Source organism: Astatotilapia calliptera, chromosome 13, assembly GCF_964374335.1.
Source record: "Astatotilapia calliptera chromosome 13, fAstCal68.1, whole genome shotgun sequence".
Taxonomy (NCBI): Eukaryota; Metazoa; Chordata; class Actinopteri; order Cichliformes; family Cichlidae; genus Astatotilapia; species Astatotilapia calliptera.
The window spans coordinates 9,311,874-9,332,017 of record NC_137434.1 but is presented as its reverse complement, the minus strand read 5'-3'; the positions used below and the strand labels follow the sequence as shown (position 1 = coordinate 9,332,017).

Below are 20,144 nucleotides of genomic sequence, written 5' to 3'. Positions count from 1 at the left end.
TTTTTCCAGTGGCCCTAATTCTCTTCCGTAATGTTCTGCTTAAAAATATTAAAAATCACACGGCGGAGCTCACGGGCGCGTCACTGCAATTCCCCCTGGCTTCTGCTCCGCGGCTGCTGAGTGAACCCTCATCTGGGACTCTCCTCAGCTCTTACTGGAACAGTGGCGCAGCTGCCCCTCTGTTGGTCTTCCATGGTTTCTTGTGTTCTGGGGGCCTCTGGATGTCTGGAGTTTTGATCTCCTCCATACCTGCTTCACACCCTGGAGGACGGGGCTGTGGCCCCCCCCACACTCCCTAGCAGATCGTTACATGGAGAAACCTTTGGAATACAAGCATGCTGATCCACACAGGTATGCACACGGGTGTTCACTGCTCGTAGACTTAAATTACACCTTTCTTGGCTGCTACCTCGAAGCACATCTGTCCTGCGTGCTGCACAACAACATTGAATATTTAGTATTTACTGCTGTTTACACTTAGCTAGATTAATGCGATGGTGTTGTGTTTAGTATGTTGCTTTGTTTTTTGGGTTTTTTTGTCTTTTTTTGCTTGTTTTCTATTCTTCTCTCAACAGGTGATCCAGGAGATTTTTATTTTTTTTCTCCCCCCCTTTCTCACTGTCCCTCTCCCCTTCTGTTTTTCCTTTCCTTCCTCTTTCTTTCTCCCTTTCCTATCTCTCACTCATGTCTGTCCCGTCTGTAACATCTGAAAATAAAATATAATAAATAATAAAAACAAAGATCGACCAAATGGACCAATACGGCAATGCCACGATGATCCACTTGGCAAAGTAAATCCATTGGGTATCCTTGTTGGTCTTCAGACAACAATTCTGATGGCTAAAGAACCAAATGGGACAGGCGAAAAAAAAAAAAAATCACAGATGTTAAGCCCACTAAGCACATTATTAAAACCTGAGATCATTTCCCTAATTATAGATGACTGGATCTTGACATTGTTTCCACATGAAATATATGTTGGAAATATATGTTGATATATAGATCAGATTATAGCAAAGAAGGAATTAAATGCAATTGTCTTTGTTTGTTGTTGTTTTTTTAAGATTATAACCCCTAATACTGTAATCACACGGTTGTGAACAATGTATACAGAACGTGTCATCCACATACACAGATTAGTTTGAGCAGCACCTGTTTGTTTGCTTTTTTTATTTTAAGTAGACATTTTTAAGCTCTTTACGGTTTTTGTATATCTTACTTCTATTTTACGTGTGCTATGGAGAATTTAAAACACTAGATTCTTAAAATGACCATGTCTCTGTCCACAATGTTGGCATCATAATCTTGGAAATGCTGTTAATCATAAATGAGGTTGGTTAGTTCACTATTGAGGTCTAAAAGCAAAGTTAAAATGGATTAAGTCAAAGTGGAAGACTGTTTTATGATCAGACAAATCAAAATCTTTTTGGAGACATGACACCGCGTCCTCTGGACTGAAAGGGTGTCATTTGGCTTGTTACCAGTGCTCAGTTCGAAATCCTGCATGTCTGATGGTAAGGAGGTGCATTAGTGCCTATGGAATTTTCAGCCTGCACATCTGAAAAGGCTCCATCAATACTGACAGATATAATCAGGTTTTAGAGCAGCATATGCCCCATCCATCTGGTCTTTTTCAGGGAAGGCCTTGCATGTTTCAGCAAGACAATGCTAAATCCCATACTGTGTCTGTTACAACAGCAAGGCTTCACAGCAGAAGAGTGTGGGTGCTGAACTGGCCTGCCAGCAGTCCAGACCTTTCACAAGCTGGAAACATTTGGCACATCATGACACAAAAAATATGAGAAAAAAGATCCAGGATTTTCAAGCAACTAAAATCCTTTATCAGACAAGAATGGCTCAGAAGCCCGGCATCTGGTCTCCTCACTTTACAGATGTTTATAAACCGGATGGAAAAGATGCTAAACACATTTTTTTGAGGGGCCTTTTTTTTGCCATAATCCAATTCTAAATGAGATATAAATTTTCATTTGACACAATATCTGTGTCCTATTGGTAATAAAACATGATTTGCAAATGATTGCATTCGGTTTTTATTCAACATTACACAGCATGACAACTTTTTGGGGGGGACTGAAGTTGTATTTCCTACTGTGAAATGGCAAATCATCTCATGCATTTTTGCATAAGATAACTTTTCAAAAACGTTTAAACGAGTATGATTCCAGTGAAAAACATGCTCCTTTTTGTGACATGGTGCTGCTCTACATCCTGGATGAATGAATATATCTGTCAGCAAACGATTTGTTGATGTTTTTTAAATGAATGCACAGTTATTAGATTCATCCAGTGTGTTTATGCGTGTAATTAAGTTTTCCTTCCATCTTGAAGGAATATTTCTGAAGTTTTACACTAGGTGCTTTCTCACCAGTATGTCTCAGTAGATGATGATACAGTCTTTTGTGAAGCACGATGTAACATTGTTTTGAAAGGTGCTGTGGGTATCAACTACAGTGCTGTTGTTATTACATTAATGAGTTGTCATTATGCGCCTTTACAAATCAGTAAACAGTGTGTTATAATGACATGAATGAACAACAGTAGCACTTTTTAAAAAATGTCTCCATATGCCCAAAAGAACAATGTATTAATGATTCAATGAGGGCGATCGTGGCTCAAGAGTTGGGAGTTCATCTTGTAATCGGAAGGTTGCCGGTTCGAGCCCCGGCTCGGACAGTCTCGGTCGTTGTGTCCTTGGGCAAGACACTTCACCTACTGCCTACTTGTGTTGGCCAGAGTGGCTGATGGCGCGATATGGCAGTCTCGCTTCTGTCAGTCTGCCCCAGGGCACCTGTGGCTACAACTGTAGCTGCCTCCACCAGTGTGTGAATGAATAGTGGAATTGTAAAGCACTTTGAGGGTCTCGAAAAGCGCTATATAAATGCAATCCATCATTATCATTATTCAATCATCAGATGTCGGTTTCATGCATTGGATGCACGAAACCGACATCCGATGTGACTAAAAGATTTAACCCTTTTTACTGCAGTTCTTTAGACCTCATCCTTTATTACTAATAGCTTCACCTTAACTGAGCACATTAACATTTTTAGTTCATACTTCGAATCGTCAGTTCTTTCATTATAAGTAAGATCCCACCTTCTCTGTGAGGCTCCATTTAATCTTTCGGGAGCCAGCTGAGAACTGCCCCCAACCAAAAATGAAAGTGCCGTCATAACTGCCTCACTGCAGCTATCATTCCAGCTGCATGCTGTGAAAAAAATGCAGTGGCTGATTGGCCTTATTAGGATGAACATAATAGCAAATATGAGAAAACTCCTTTAATTAAAATGCAGCTGGGCAACATGTATCACATGCTAACTAGCTCAGCTGACCTTCGTACCAGAAACAGCCCTCTGAACAAAAACCCCTGTCCGCTTTGGGCTGAAAGCCATTTGCCGTGGGCTGCTTTGTGGCCATGTAGCACAGAGTGGTCACATCAGTGGTCGACTGAGGTAAATCATTGTTGTTACTCTTAAAACCTGCACTCGCCATCTCACTCACCATCTGTTTCATTAAAGCCTGAGGTGACTTTTTGATGCCATTTTCCTCAGCCTTGGCCTGGATGCTGTTTCAAGGTAGACAGCTCATCAAAATGATTGACAGAGCAAGCTTTACCAACTGCAGGGGGTGGAACTGACAATATGCTTCCTGCCAGAACCAACGTGGACAAGGAGTAAAAAGCCACTTCAGTGTTTTTAGACAGTATGTTCCCTTTGAAGCTCAGGTCAACAATAAATGTGTTCCAGTAGTTTACAGCAGTGTGTCCCAACCTTTTGGAGCCATGGCACATATTTCACATTTAAAAAAAATCACCAAAAAAAACTATCACAAAAAGCATATTGATCATTTCACCAGGTACAGCGGAATTGGCTTTGTTTGTCCCCAGTATTACTTTTTTGCTTTCTTCTGACCACCACTCATGGCAGGGCCTTCATCTGGATCGGCATTTTCTCCAGGACTCAGGTCAGATTGACCACTTTTTCTTTTCAAATATTTATGTATTGCTATTATGCGTTGTCTCACAGCATGAGTATTATGTAATTTCTTCTTCGTCTTCTTCTGTTCTACTGGCAATTGGCAACCCATTTAATTAGAGCAGGTAGTTGTAATGTACAGTGGCCCCTAGAGACAAAGCACGTACAAACTCCAAAACACTTGCAAACTCCAAAACACTTGCAAAATCCAAAACACTTGCAAACCCCAAAACACTTGCAAAATCCAAAACACTTGCAAACTCCAAAACACTTGCAAAATCCAAAACACTTGCAAACTCCAAAACACTTGCAAACTCCAAAACACTTGCAAAATCCAAAACACTTGCAAACTCCAAAACACTTGCAAAATCCAAAACACTTGCAAACTCCAAAACACTTGCAAACTCCAAAACACTTGCAAACCCCAAAACACAACGGAAGTGCTCCAGGACGCTAGGGGCAGTGTTGAGCTCGATTTGCAAAATAAACGGCAAGTTTGTCTGTATGGGACGGTCTAGTCTCCGTCGCGCTTCCCAGGTTGCCTAGCAACCATGATACTAACCGCTGGAAACGTGTCATACAACTTTGTTTGACAGAAATGAAGGAGAACATATTTTGTTCATTTGTTTGTTTGTTTCTACAAGAGCTTTGTGTGATTTGATAAGTATCTGAGGCTGAGACCACAGGACAGTAAAACATGATTTTTGGGCTTCTGTACTGAATAGTCATTTAAGTTAGTAAATAACAATTAGCTAATGTTGTTCAGAGACTAAAGTCATATCACTTTGGTAATGTAAATATAATATGGCCAATATTATAGTTATTATATTAATCATTATTAGCTATTACAGCAGTGAACATGAACTCTGTGTCAAATACCTTTGACAGTGCATATATAGGTGTATCATATATAAGAGACAAATGTTGTTCCTTCAGTATGTTGGCATTACTAAATTTGGCTCATTGCTTACATATATTTATAAAAAGAAAACATACAAGCTGTGATAACTGTTTCTGATAAAATGAAGAGTAGACTGATATATTGAATATTCCTTTATTGGGTGAGAAAATCAGACCATGTCATAACTGCTTTAAGTCATACAGAATAGATATCAGAGCCTTAAACAGGCTGACTTCTGCTAAATGGGTCAAACTGGGCAGGAAGTATACAAACACATAACATCCTTATAGAATATGATGTAACACTATAGATCAACTTACCTCAGAATATATAAAGCATATAAACAATTACAGTAATATGATGCAACAAACACAGCAGTACTACTAATCCAAAATACTCAAAGCTTCATAGAACTGAAACAAACATTTGTTTTTAGCTCCATTCTGCTGCTGATACATACTTTAGGTTTCTGAATATTAAACTTGTTGCTGCCTTTCATAGTGTGTAACTTGAAGGCCTTCAAAATTATTTGAACATTACCTAATAAGACTGATTCAGGACAGACAATTAGTTATGTTAAACTTTCCTAGCAGTCCTTCAAAAACAGGGAACAGTCTGTCTATTCTCTCCATCTGTCAGCTGCTGCTGGCTCTTCCTCCTCCTCTTCCTCACACACTGCTGAGTTTGTCCTGGTGGATCATCAGGGGTGCAAAGCCTCACAGATGATGTGCAGCAGTGGGTCCCTCAGTCTGTCTGGACACTTGCAGTTGTCACACATGGAAATCAAATGTGTGATAAGCTGCAGGATTCAAACACAAGTGTAACTTATAAATGAATGTTCATACTTTTATTCCACAATCAGAGAGAAAGAAAAAGAGAGAGAGTGCAGGACAGACAGACAGGTGACAGTCTCAGGTGTACACACTGCTACAAAACAGCACAAGAGAAGGAGGATTGTGTTTTTGTGTTACAAAACAAGAAGAGTTCTCAGATGGTACAGTGGACACATGTGTACCATCTGTACCACCGGGCGATCGTGTACGACGGGCGATTGTGGCTCAAGAGTTGGGCGTTCGCCTTGTAATCGGAAGGTTGCCGGTTCGAGCCCCGGCTTGGACAGTCTTGGTCGTTGTGTCCTTGGGCAAGACACTTCACCCGTTGCCTACTGGTGGTGGTTAGAGGGCCCGGTGGCGCCAGTGTCCGGCAGCCTCGCCTCTGTCAGTGCGCCCCAGGGTGGCTGTGGCTACAATGTAGCTTGCCATCACGTGTGTGTGAATGGGTGGATGACTGGATATGTAAAGCGCTTTGGGGTCCTTAGGGACTAGTAAAGCGCTATATAAATACAGGCCATTTACCATTTACCATGTGTGATTCCTGTGATTAAAGCATCTTTCTGAACCGTCAGCTCGTTCAAACACACGTTAAAGTCCGTTTGGCTCGACACCACCGAACAAAGGCAGCAATATAACATAGATAACATTAACAGTGCAGTGAATCCTGCTTGTGCCGTGATATTCAGGACTGCAAACCGAGCAGCATCACTGACTTTCAGCTTGTTGTGTTTGTGGATATATGACTGACTTTAATTATCCATAAAATCATCACATTCTCTGTAAGATTAAAGTCAACTATTGAACGGCGTATATTTTAAAGTAAAGGCTTTAAAACCAAGTTAGTACAAACATCGCTAATGTCACATAACTTTCCCGACATGTGGCCAACAGTAATGTTTTAATGTTCTTCATTATAAAAACATTTGCGCATAAATAAGTGACATAATATTCAGTACTTACTTCTGAAAGTTTACTCTTCGGCGGCTCCACTTCCGCCGTTTTTTTTGGCAAAATTATCCACACCACCCACGCGGTATGAAATCTGGGATATGTTGGGCCATGAAGGCTACACCGACCCATCCTTAAAATTCTGGGAAATTAAGGACGCATTTGAGGGCCGCATTTCGAGCAGCCTTTGAATTGGGACAGCCTTCGTCGTGTCGCTGTGACGTAATCGGCCTTAAAATGCGGCCTTTAAGGCTGCAGACCCTGACCCTGGGATACAGCCCAAAATCCGGTCATTGGTACTTCCTGGCTTGTGTAGTTACTAGGTAACAAAAGCTCAACACTGCCCCTAGCGTCCTGGAGCACTTCCGTTGTGTTTTGGAATTTGCATGTGTTTTGGGGTTTGCAAGTGTTTTGGAGTTTGCAAGTGTTTTGGAGTTTGCATGTGTTTTGGAGTTTGCATGTGTTTTGGAGTTTGCAAGTGTTTTGGAGTTTGCATGTGTTTTGGAGTTTGCAAGTGTTTTGGAGTTTGCATGTGTTTTGGAGTTTGTACGTGCTTTGTCTCTAGGGGCCACCGTAGTAATGCCCTCTAGTGGACGAGAATGTAATTGTTCTGCCCATTACTCGCTTAGAGTATTAATCAGGTGGAACCAGATAATCTTCCATGGCACAACTGATCATTTGTGTTTGGGAAACACTGGATTACAGAATAAAGAAATCCATTACAGATATGTGTATTACTTAATATTTACTTTAAAGGGACAGGTCACATCAACATTAAGTTTACAAGCCAAGTACCACTTGGCTTGTAAACAGGCATTTCTAGGGCAAATATATCTCACAGCAAAACAATATGGATGGATATATATCATCACTAATTCCTAGAAAAGAAATCAAAAATATTCTGTTAACAACACAGAGAGCTGTAAACCATCTACAGCTTTCATATATCAACAGCGTCTTAGCAAAAACTTGGCGAATTGCTTGGGTTGAAATTCGAAAACTGCCAAGAAGTCGAAAAATACTGAAACAGCTCTTCATAATTCACATTTACATTCAGCACTTCACAGCGCTCGGAGCGACTGGCTCTCATTTCCGACACCTGGCTTCCCTGTTGGGTCGACTGAAAGTTGCTGGCAGTCCAGCAGAGTGACCTGATTATTAGAAAGATCATACTGTAGCTGCGAGTCACAGGCTTGATCCTCTGCTGGGTTCACACTTCACAGCTGTTGTTAATCCTCGCTGAACTGTGCACGAACAAGATAGCGAAACCTTCCCTGTTGCAGGGGCATTGCGAATAGCAACCGTGCCCTCGGCTCTTTCCTCGTAAAATTCATGCATGCGTGGCTGAGGGGATGTGTGAGGAATCTGTTTTGTAATTACGCTGGTTGTAATCTGGTGATTGAATGTGCTGAAAAAGATAAGTTGCACGAGTGTTTCGAGTGAAAAGCGGGTAATTACGACTCCTCAGCAAAACTGTTTGAGGATGTTGCTCACAGCTAATGTTCACGTGCTCGGAAAATCAGAGCGCGCACATGTGTTTAGCAGGACTGGGATGAGTTCAGACTGCAGACTTTGTGACCTTTCTTTGCTTTGCTCATGTGCACAGCATCTAAATTTTAGATTAAAGCATCCATAATCACGTGAACTGACTGCACCACTGTTTGGTTGCAGCATCACAGAGAAGCTTTAAATACACACGGTATTGCAGCATCGCAATAAATCTCCTGTATCCAAATAACATCCCCGTTATTTGTTTTGGGAAAGTGGCCCTTTTTAAATCTAATATCAGTTATCCTCTACGCAGCATAATCAATACTCGGTGACCATTCTTTTTCTGCGCCGCTTTGTCCTCCTCGTGCTCTAACATGCATCCCATGGAAAAATACATTTGTTACCCGCCATCCAAGACTGACGAAGGTCAGGCTGTGAATTTACTGCAGCTGTTTGTCTTCTCCGCTCGCTCGCTTGGCATGGGCTGCTTTGTCAGTGTTAATGTAGTAAGTGTGGAGGTGCAGCCTTTCCAGTTTATTAACATTTGAGAGTGCAAAGCAAATCAAGAAAAAAAACCCCCACAGTCATCTGGATGAATGTAACGTTCATTCAGGAGCTGGCAGTGCAGGACGGGTGATGCGCAGTGGTGTGTGGGGGTTGATTGGGTTGGGTGAATGCCCAAAGGGACAGCCGGGCTTTCAAGGTGTAGATAATCTTCATGCTTTTAAAACCATTTTAAGATAATAAACCTAGGCTGGCATAAACAGTAGTAAGTGCTTTGCAGATGATTAGAAGAAGTTTTAAAAAAAAGAATAAAAGCTTTTTGTAATTTGCCAGATGTGCAATTATATAGTGATAGCAGAGGAATAGATATACTGATATTCTATTTATGTTTGATTTAACACTCTACATGCTGTAAGCAAGTGAAGACTTTTGGAGCAAGCCAGAATGAGCTCATTATCACTTCTCCAGCCATCTGGTTTTGCTGTGTGACTGTACTACATCATCTGGTCGCACTGATGGCAACCCACCATATGCATAATTTTAAATAAATTTAAAAAAAATCACTTGTTATTGTGAAACAAAGCATAACCGTGTTAAACATGCCGCAGTTGGACTGTGCATGAAGTTTACTTGGAAGGAAGGAGAGTGTGCTTTGTTGGGTGTCAGAAATGTTCAGTTATATACTGTTGTTTGTTTGTTTGTTTGTTTGTTTGTTAATTAGTTAGTTAGTTTATTTGCTTGTTTTATTCAATTTTAAATCATGCTTTTTATTTGTTCTTGTTTCTAATGTCTCTGTAAAGCACTTTGAATCACCTTGTTGTTGAATTGTGCTATACAAATAAACTTGCCTTGCCTTGCCTTGCCTTGTCACATCACAGCAAGAAGGACCTGAGTTTGAATCTTAGCATTAATTTGCATAACGTTCCTCAGCACAGTGTGTTCAGTTGTTTCTTCACACAGTCAAATGGCATGCAGGTCACATGAACTGGAACCTGGATAATGCAAATGAGTGCGCGCATGTGCAGGTATGTAGCCCTAAACTCTCCAGTTTCTCTGCTCTTTATGCATTGCACTCGTCTTTCACCCTTGAAATCTGTGCCTGTACTCTGTCATTAGGAAGCAGGAGTCCTGAAATAATCTTGGTACTGCAGGATGAATGGAAGTTGCAGAATGCGTTCTCTCCGTTTACATTTTTCTTTTGTTTTTACATAAAAGAAGAATGAAATTAATTAATTACATAGTGTTTGTAGTCTGTGTTTTCAAAATTGGACAAGATAAGTGGTAAGCTTTTTGTTTGTGGTACAATTCTAAAGTCAGTATTTGGTTTGACAAACCTTTATTCTTCAACACAGCCTGAACTCTCTTAGGCAAGTTTTCGTGTCATTTCTTTAAGAAGTCTTCAGAAATAGTTCTCCAGGCTTCTTGACATTCAAGGACATTCAGCTTCTTCTTTGGATGTTGGCTGCCTTTTGTTCTGTCATTACTTATTACTCCATAAGGCCTGTTGTCACTGACAAGTCTAGTTCTTGTGTAATTTGGCATACCTCAGTCTTTTCTCCCTGTTTTTCTTTCTTAAGAATGGCTTCTTGACAGCCACCCTTTCACTGAGACCATTTCTGATGGGTCCACAGTAAGTGGATCCATCTACAGTTCGCCATCTACCACTCCCAACTGGTCGCAGTGAATGGCTGCCCCTCCCTGAACCTGGTTCTGCCTGAGGTTTTTCCTGTTAAAAGGGAGTTTTTCCTTCCCACTGTCACCAAGTTCTTGTCATAGAGGAGTCAACATACTGTAGAACATGGCAGCGTATTTTGTGCCTGTCAAACTGTGTTATCTTTGGCATTTTTCAGATTACATTCAACTAAAGAAATCAAAACAAATCATCTGTTTTTGTGACAGGCTGCAAGTAACAAAGTGCCTAAAGATAGAATTTAAATTTGGCTCTCTGCTAAGTTCTCTGTTACGTGTAGACACAACACTGGTTCATTCCTCGAGTTAGATGTCTTCTTTTTATCCTTGAATGAGTCATAGGTCTGTGTTAAGTAGCTTAACAGACCTCTAAAATGGTGAGAGACAATAGGTTTACAAAAAGTAGCCAATGTCCAAAGAAAATGTTTGAATAACCTTCAGAAAGCTTATAGAAGCTTATTGCTCAAATGCACTTTGTCTGGCTCCTTGCAAGCAAAATATAAAGAAATAAGAGGTGGCTCAAGATGTTTGAACAGTACTGTATTTTCTGTAACATATACACTCACTGGCCACTTTGTTGGATACACATTGGTGGTACTGGGTTGGACCATCCTTTGTCTTCAGAACTGCCTTATTTCTTCGTGGCATAGATTCACGGTGGCATTTCAGAGATTTTGGACCATATTGACATTATAGCATCACACAGTTACTGCAGATATCAAATGACCCCTGCTGTGGTCTTCTGCTTCTGCATACCTTTAATTGTAACAAGGTATGCAGAAGGGTTCATTTGAAATACTGCTGTTTTCCTATCCGCTCAAAGCAGTCCGACCATTCTCCTCTGACATCATTGAGGGATTTATCCTCAGTGGATATTTTTTGTTTTTCATGCCATTCTCTATAAAACCTAGATATCGATTGAATGAGCAGATTCTGAAATACTAAAATCCTGAACTACTAAGGGGTGGCTGCAGCTCAGGAGGTTATCTACTAATCAGAAGGCTGATGGTTCAATCCCTGACTGCTCCCAGTCTGCATTCCAAATATCCTTGGGCAATACACTAACCCCAAGTTGCTCTCTGATGCATCTCTCAGAGTGTGATTGTTAGATAGAAAGCGCTTATGTAGAAAAAAGTGCTTGGGTGAATGGAAAATGTCGTATAAAGAACTTTTAGCACTCAAATGGATTAGAACGGCACTATATAAGTCCATTTATCATTTATTCAGTCCATTTGTTTGGTATCAACAACAATCCCATATTCAGAGTTGCTTAAATCACCTTTCTTTCCCATTCTGATGCTCAATTTGAACTTTCCCTTACCTTCATGTCTACATGCCTGAATCTTCTGAGTTGCTGTCATGTGACTGCCTGATTAGAGATTTGCATTAATGAGGACTGTAATAGCCCTGTGATAAATTTGCGATATGTTCCCCCCCCCCCAATTCTAAAACAGCTGGGATAGGTTCCAGCCCAACTGTGACCCTGAATTGGATAAGTGGAAGAAAATGGATGGATGGATGGATAGAGAGCTTGAACAGGTGTACCTAACAAACTGGCTGGTGAGTTTATGTCATGCAGTGATGAATGTTTATATTTTAAATAAATACATCATAAGTTTCAAATAAGGAGATTAGTGTATGTAAAAATGCAGTTTTTCCTTCTCTCGGCTGCGTGTGATGTTAATGAGCGGATCTCCTCATCCACCCGCTGCTCCAAACATCTGTTTGAAAAGGGCAGAGAGTCATAAGAAAGTAGTCCTAAAGGAAAGGGAATGGGGGGGGGGGGGGGGGGGGGTTCAGAGAATGGATGAAGTGAGGGGCTGTGTAAGAAATAAGAATTATTTTTGACCTGTGACTTATGCAAAGCTACTCTACTGGAGTCAAAAGATGAAAATATGCTGGAAAGGAACAGAATGGCCCCCCTTTATATAGGGATTTTCATGCTTTGATTTATACAACAAACTATTTGTTTTGGGTTTGTTTTTTGTTTGTTTGTTTTTTGCAAAAATGGCAGTTTTCCTTTTGTTTGTAGAACCCAATAGAAAGCTGTTATGTGGTCCTCCATACAGCGAGAGATGTAAGGCTGCCAGTTTCAGAAAAAAACACTTGATCATTGTTTTAAATCACAAATACTATTTTAAAGGATGAATGCTTTCTTTTCATTGCATCAGTTCTGCAAAAACAATACAATTCAATTGTGTATTATAGTCCAAATTGCTGATGCTGTAATTTTACAAGCCAACAACACTGACAAAATAATGCTAGCTGCAGCAGTCTTAATGCAACAGCCTGTTTTGTGCCACCAAACGCTGCTACATTCCTGTAACTGAGCCTTGCATAGATAAAAAAAACACTGGTTTCGATAATCATTGTGCTTTTTACATTATGCATGCAGTGAGAAAGATTATGCAAAAAAATAAAATAAAATAAAAAGAACAAGAGCAGGAACCTTTTGCAAAAACATTGTTCACATTTTTGTGGCACCTCTGCCAGTGTCATTTGTGCACTGCATCAAATTAAAGCACCTGACCTTCAGTTTTATGTTTCGGATAGATAGCGAAGGCCCAGTAAAAAATATTCTTTGCAGCAAATATGTCATTCCCAGCATTTTTTTCTGTCTTTGACATTCATATTGAGATTTAGCAAAAAATTTAAGCGTGTCCATCGCTGAAATTGCAAACAAGCTCCAGCTCTGACTCAACTGGTGGCGGAGAGCTGAGGGCTGAAAGAGATTTATCATATTAGAAGACATGATGTTTTCTTGGCTTGTTGCGTGGATTCACATCACTGGACCGAGGTATCCATTTTGTCTTTTGTGTGAGGAACAAAATGACAGTGCTTAGAACTGCTGCCGCCACGAAGCGCAAGCACAGATAGTTACTGTTTGCCTGAGGAGGATATTAAACGGGCTTCCTTATTTGGGAATCATTTATCCGTCTGCAGTGCCGGCCCTCGGCTGTGTACTTTATCCTGTGGCTAACTGCATCTCAGTGAGCCTTTTGCTGTGATAAAACGGTTCATAACTGTGCAGATAATTCATTTCAAATGTCCCCCAAAATTGCCACCCTGGAATGTATGATCACTCTCAAGATGAATGACACTGCAAAGGCACCACTTTGCCAGTTAAGCAGCCTCTAATTGTAGATTGAACCAGAGTGAGAAAAGGGGGGGAAAAATCATTGTCTGTCTTTCTTTGTATCCCAGGTTAATTAAAGAACATTTGCTGAATTTTAATTAAAAGGTGAAATATAGTCGATTGGTCCAGTAACTTTCAAATGCCTTTATGAAAAACCCCTTTTACAGCCAGTGAGAGCGCAGGAGAGCCTTTATCTTGTACACAATACTTTATCAAAGAATCACATATAAAAACACTTCTTTCCAGAGAAAGCTTTTAACTGTTTGATTCTCTCATTGGTTGCTCCCTCTAAATCGGACACGTTGAAGCCCTCAACTACAAGGAACAATCGAGGAACAGAAAATGCACACCACACCACACAGACCCTTAAATTTAAGATTAGAATGCAACACACACAATTCAAAAATATATTCCTCTAATCTTGCAATAGTTGCAATAGGTTGTTTTTCTTTTTTCTTTCAGTTGTACAATTAGAAAAAATACACAGGTAACTGGATTTACTGGAGGAAACGCTTTAACAAAGTCACAAATAATACTGTATTTTGCACCAATGACAGCTTTGGATCCGACGCTCTATCATCACTAAGTGTCTGCAGTGTTCTCTGTGCCATGAAGCATCAGAGGAGATGTTGATCTCCCGTGTGTTCACATGAGTGTTCGCATGCCCTAAAAGGTGTGGAAAACTGTGCCCCGCCAGCGTCCTGAGGGTCATATACACTTGTATTGACATTTCCAGGGTTCGCCCCGCTGTTTTGTCATGTGTGTTCGCAAGTAGTCACCTCGGGGAGGGGTGTCTGGTCCTGCATTACCACTTGAGGAGGGGTGGGGGCAGGGCGAGCGTGGGCCACTGAGTTTTTCTGCAGCTCGACCCCGAAGGCGGGAGGAGCGTTCTGCAACTGTCTCCTGTACTGCACAAAGCTGCAGGTCTTTAGGATGATGGCCAAGATGTTCTTTCCTATTAGGATCCCAGATACCCTGGCGTCCCTGTACAAAAGCATGTTCCCCCCGCGGATGAACAGAGTGATGATGTTAATGGTCACAAGACTGAGGATGGGGTACAGGAGCATCTTGTGGGGGACAATGTTGATGCCCTGCATGCTGATCTCGCTCAAGGACACGCAGGGCAGCACGAGCAGGAGGATGTAGCAGTAGAAGAACATCAGGCCCTCGGCCCACAGAGGAAGCCCTTTCTTTTGTGGCTCCCACAGGTTGGCTTGGATGTCCAGTATGTCCAGCAAGTCCACCACCACCCAGAAGAGGCGGTTACGGATCTCCTCGCGCTTCTTGAAGGCTCGAACATACTCCATGTGGTCGATAGCCACCAGCACCACAAACAGCACTGGGATGCAAATAGACAGCAGCAAGGTCAAGGCTTTCCTCGCGAGAGCGTCCAAGCTCTTCCTGTCTGCTTTGTAGTTTTGATACACAAAGTAAACCTTGATCTCCAGCACGAAGATGTAAAGAAACCAGAGAATCATGGCGTAGCCTCGCTTCGCTGTGCGCACCTCGGCGCCCACCCACACTGCCACGTAACGCAAGACAATTAAGAAGCAGATGTCTCCCACCATCACCATGATGCAGATGCCGATCTTGCGGGGGCCGTGATTCTGCTCTACCAGGTAGGCATCAATCAGCGCCATGCTGCTCATGATCAGAATGGTGGACAAGCACACGTGGGGTTTGTTGGTGGGAGGCGGGGGTACCATCCTTGCCTGTCTGAGAAGAAGAAGAGGAGGTTTGTCGTTGAAGAGGGAGTGCAGAGGGTCCTCAGTTGTCCAGTGAGAGGCAGATCAGATAGCGCTGCTAGACAGCGGTGTTCCCCTCCATTGCTTCTTTCTTGGCCACAATCCAGGATGCATTAATAGGATTCACACAGATCACTTCAATCAATCTCCGCCTGTGCCCAAGCCACCTGCCGGGTAGACAGCACCCCTCATTTAGTAAATTGTGTTAATTGGTAAACGGTCTGTAAACATACAGCTTCACTTGTCTGTGAATTAATATCTCAGGATGTGCCTACCTTTTTACGCTCTGATAATTATTCAGGGAACACAACAGTTTAATCAGCGAGTTGCAGTTTCTCTTATTAAAAGAGAAAAGCTGCTGCGATGTGCTCTCGTTACAGATTCACTCTCGACACCCTTGTTTTCATGCAAGCTTAAGCTGGAGAGATAAAAATCCAGCTGAATACTCACTTGTGTCCCTCTTTGTACTTTATCCTAATGACTGGCAGCGAGCGATCATCCATGAGACTGCACTGGGAGATCACAAAGCCCATCTGTAATCCACAGGAGAAGAGAGGAGAAAAGGCAAGGGATCCTCTCCTTCTCTGACAGCCATAAATCCACCAATCATGGATAGGTTTCTGTCGCTCTTTCCTTCTTTCTTTCTTCAGGTGAAAGAAAAATCCCCAAATCTTGCCGTCATAATCCACTTACCAATCAGACCGAATCAGGAATAGACATCTTGATGGTCACAAAGACAGCTCTCAATTTCTGCCTCTAAGAATAGAGGTTGTTTAGTTGTTGTGCTTAGACGGAGGCTTTAAAATGCCCCAACTTCAAAAAGAAAAAAACAGGGTGGTGGTGACAAAGTTGATTAAAAATACAAAACCTCAGCAGTAAGTCCTGCTTCAAAGACAATTTCCTCTCCAGAAGTTTTCTCCTTCATCATCCACCATCCCTGGCCGAAGAAGATGAAATGTTTTGTGTTGTTTTCCTGTGCAAGTATGTGCGTTTCACAAGAAGAAGGATTTTTGTGGCTCTTTTGAAAGCACCGCGAGCGTCCCTTTTCGCTCACACTCACTGTTTGCATGTGTGTGTGTGCATGCGCGCGTGTGAGGGAGAGAGAGTGTGTCTGCGCGCAGGTTTCAGCTGTCTCCACGCTTCGTTGTCGCTGTAAAATGCTGCCCCCCTGCCGAGATCCTGGCTGCTGCACCGCTTTCTGTCTCCCGCTCAAGCAGTTTTTTTGTTGTTGTTTCTTTCTTGCCAGGGACACCAGGATCAACAGCGCCGGTGGATTCCCCTGTGTCCACTCGGCGTGCTCTGCCAACACCACCAGCACTGTTATACTCCAACGCCGCTGCTTGTCTCTGCCCGTCAGTCTCTGTGCGCTCTTCAGCCCTCTCCGAAGTCAGAGAGATGCTCCTCTGGTGCGTTGAGACACACTCCTGAGATTTTTTCCCCCTTTCTCTCCGTGTGTCTCTCTCACAGCTACGCTCCTTCTCCCTGTTCTGCCCAAGTAAAGGCACTTGCTGTGTGGAGGTGACACTCAGCAGACCACAGCTGCAGAGAGGAGAGAGAAAAGAGGTAGAGAGAGCGAGAGAGAGAGAGACAGAACACTTTTCCAGGGGGTGGAGAAAAGCAGGGTGGGAAAGGGGTTGGGGAGGGAGCCAGCGTTCTGCAGCTTAGCTGAATGCACAACTTCTCTCTCTTTCTCTCATCCTGTTTTCCCTTGCCTTTCTTTTTCTTTACCTCTCTCACTTCCCTTTCTGCTTTTCACATTGTGTCTTGCACTGATATCCTATTTTCTCGGGCTGTTTTCTGTTTTGGCTCCCAGAAAAAGCCTCCGGTCTCCGTCTTCTTTAAAAAGCCCATTATGGCGCCGTGCAGTTCTACCTCTCCCAAGTTCGAGGTGAATGGAGATGAAAAGTGATCCGGAGAGGAGAGGGGGGGAGATGCTCTCCAGTATGGGATGTAGAAAGCCAGCTTCCCAGGAGGATGTGTGTCTGCAGTCATCTGGGGAGACATGGGGAGGTTGGGGTGGGGGTAGGAGGGGGATTGAAGAGAGGAAGATGGGGGGTATTGGGGGGGGGGGGGTTTCAACGCCTCTCTTGACAGAGAGCCTTTCTATTGATCTACCAATGGAGCACTGAATCAGGAGACTAAGACAGGGCCAGTAACCCAAAGAGATGAGGGGTGAGAAGAGATGGGGAGGTACAGACGTAGAGAAAAAGAAAGGGAGGGAAAAGTGACGAGGAGGAAGGATGACACGAACTGAGGAGAGGAAAAAGGAACACTGGGAGATGTGCTGGGTGGGACCAAATGTCAAAGGAAACATTTTTATCCCCTGAGATGTAATAATGCCTGGGCTTGGAGATAATACCTTTCTAAAAAAAAAAAGAAAGTTAATTTTTTTAGAAAGGTAGGAATAGGTTGGTGTGTTTGCTTTGCCATGCAGTATGCTAACACCACCAGCTCTGTTTATCCAGCTGGGCCAATTAGGGATAATCCTCCCTCAGAGGAACCAAACTGCTTTCATTAGTACAGTATGAAGCCATTTACTGCTCACTTCATGAATTGCGGTTATTGAAGAGTCAAAAACTATTGGTCTTCTATGCAACCGTGGCTGCACTTTTCATCCGACTCTGGAATGACAACAAAACATAATTGCAATCAATCATGCTGATTTTTTTTATTTGTTGTTTTTTTCTTTTTTGCACTCAAATGGATATGGTTACAGAATTACCAGCTGCGCATCAGCTGACACCTGCAACCACGGCTGTTTATAACTTCTATCATGCCTTTATCATGGAAGCATATGGAGGTCTGAAAAAGAAGTCAAGTGAAGCAGCCATTTGCCTTTCAACAGATCTCTTATTGACTATTTCCTCTGGATTTATCAACCATAATTGGGCCATGATGATGAATTATACCCTTCTTTGCAAACTGTAAAGTTGATGTTCCATCCACAACATTTTAATGCATTTTGACAATCACAACACATTGCAGTCATCAGTTTAATACCAGCTGGTACAAAATGCTACTGCAACATATTTAACTGATTATTAAAGATGGCGGCTGGGTGGTTGTTTGAGGAAAAGGTCACAAGTTTGATCCCCACAACAGGCAGCAGACACACACTAACAGAAATGTGTCCATGAGCAGGGCACTTACGGTAGGTGCTACACCTGCTACACTATTTCACTCAAAGCCACATGGGTATCAGTGTCGGCTGAACGCCTGAATTGTAATGTAAATCAGTAGATGGTTTGCCTATACCGCTCGGGAACAGCCCTGTGATCTTAATAGGTTCACTCCCCCTAGAATCAGTATGGAGATTGATACACCGCGTGTTCTCCTCTTTCTTATTCCTCCCACATCTCGTCCACTAATATATAATTTATATCTTCATTTACATGCCTTTTGTTATATATATAATGGAGTCCAAGACTATATAACTTCTCCATTAAACAGGGCAGTTAACCTGGGCTCGGACTGAGTCACATCTGCTCTCTATCTTCAGTTATTTTTGCGTCATAACTTTTGCACTGTCCACTTCCTGCTGTGACAAAACAAATTTCCCACGTGTGGGACTAATAAAGGTTATCTTATCTTATCTTATCTTATCTTATCTTATCTTATCTTATCTTATCTTATAAATGCTCAGCATTTATGTATTGTCATCATTAAATCTGTGAGGATATCACATCACTGTCGCTTTTATAGAAAGCTGATTTACACACGTGTTTATGCTGGGGGGGGGGGGGGGGTTGTTTTTTTTTTACTGTCAGCTGCTGTCAAAGATCTCAGTCTTGATTAATGTAATTATACTGTTATACAAGCAAGATGTTATATTTGATGCCAAGAGTGCTTCAGAAGTCTTCTGTCCTCTTGTGCCCTCTCTCCTTCGTCCATCAGAGTCTGCTCAGCCTCTTGCAGAGGACTGTCCTTGGCTCTTGGACAGGGACACTGCATCATCACAGTTCAGCTCCAGGCAGCTAACACAACAGATAGCAGACAATAAACCCCCAGTCACATTCTCCATAATATTGTCTAGCATCAGCATTGACAATCAACTATCAGAAGGCACAAAAAGAGAAAAGCAATGGAATGGCTACAGCAGGGGCCTCGTCATCTCATCTTTTGGACTTGCAGTTCAATCTGTTTGTCTCTAAACATGGTATTTGGCTTTATGCAAATATTTGAGCATGCTTTCTCAGAGCATAACACTCCATTTTTCAGAAATGTTCCCTTGACAACCGAGTGCAGCAGCTTAAGAAACGTGTTTTCTCATCTTGTCAAAAGAGATATCATGGGAGGAATTCACCGCTGCACATTGTACCTTGAACTCAGCTTAAATAACACATAAAGTGTGTTTTCTAAACAATGGAGCTATAAGAAAATGTGCTTTCAAGAGGAGACTCTCCTTATGGCTGGTTGCAATTCGTAGCTCAAGAAGCAGCTTTACTTTCTTTACTTTCCCATTTGTGGCCACTGTTTGTGGACCCCTCTCTCACCTAATTCCCCGACAGTCGACAGTCGATGGGCGATATTAGGATATTTTTGCAAGAAGAAAATATCTACAAGGTTTTTACTCAAAGTTATTACAAAGATACAGCACATACGTCCACTTGATTAAGGTTTTATTGTCCGACATTTAAACACAGTATGCCGTTTTCTCACACAATTCATATTAATTGCATCAATGTTCCCCCAGAGCAACACTGAAAGAGGGTATTAATGTGCACCTAAGTGCTGCAGGTAGTGGCATAATCACAAGGGTATGCATCACTGAATGAATAGGCTGATTAGATTTGCTTTGTGTTTCGACTGCAGATGATTTACTTAAGAGTCAAGAGTGGGGTATGATTAATTTCACTGTGCTGCTCTGCACCGAATCCAAATAGAAACACCTTCCCATTAACG

At 42.1% G+C, this 20,144-nt stretch overlaps 1 protein-coding gene across 1 annotated transcript; it reads right to left on the bottom strand.

Annotated features, from left to right (window-relative positions):
* Positions 1-13,626: 13,626 nt before the first annotated feature.
* LOC113034574 (transmembrane protein 121) lies at positions 13,627-15,354 on the bottom strand. The gene has a single exon (XM_026189249.2). It carries the CDS (start codon positions 15,201-15,203, stop codon positions 14,253-14,255), a length of 951 nt encoding a protein of 316 aa, XP_026045034.1. The 5' UTR covers positions 15,204-15,354; the 3' UTR covers positions 13,627-14,252.
* Between the last annotated feature and the right edge of the window lie 4,790 nt (positions 15,355-20,144).

Bases quoted from the DNA above. Each gene is read 5' to 3' on its own strand.
- LOC113034574 (XM_026189249.2), bottom strand. From the start codon at position 15,203: ATGGTACCCCCGCCTCCCACCAACAAACCCCACGTGTGCTTGTCCACC.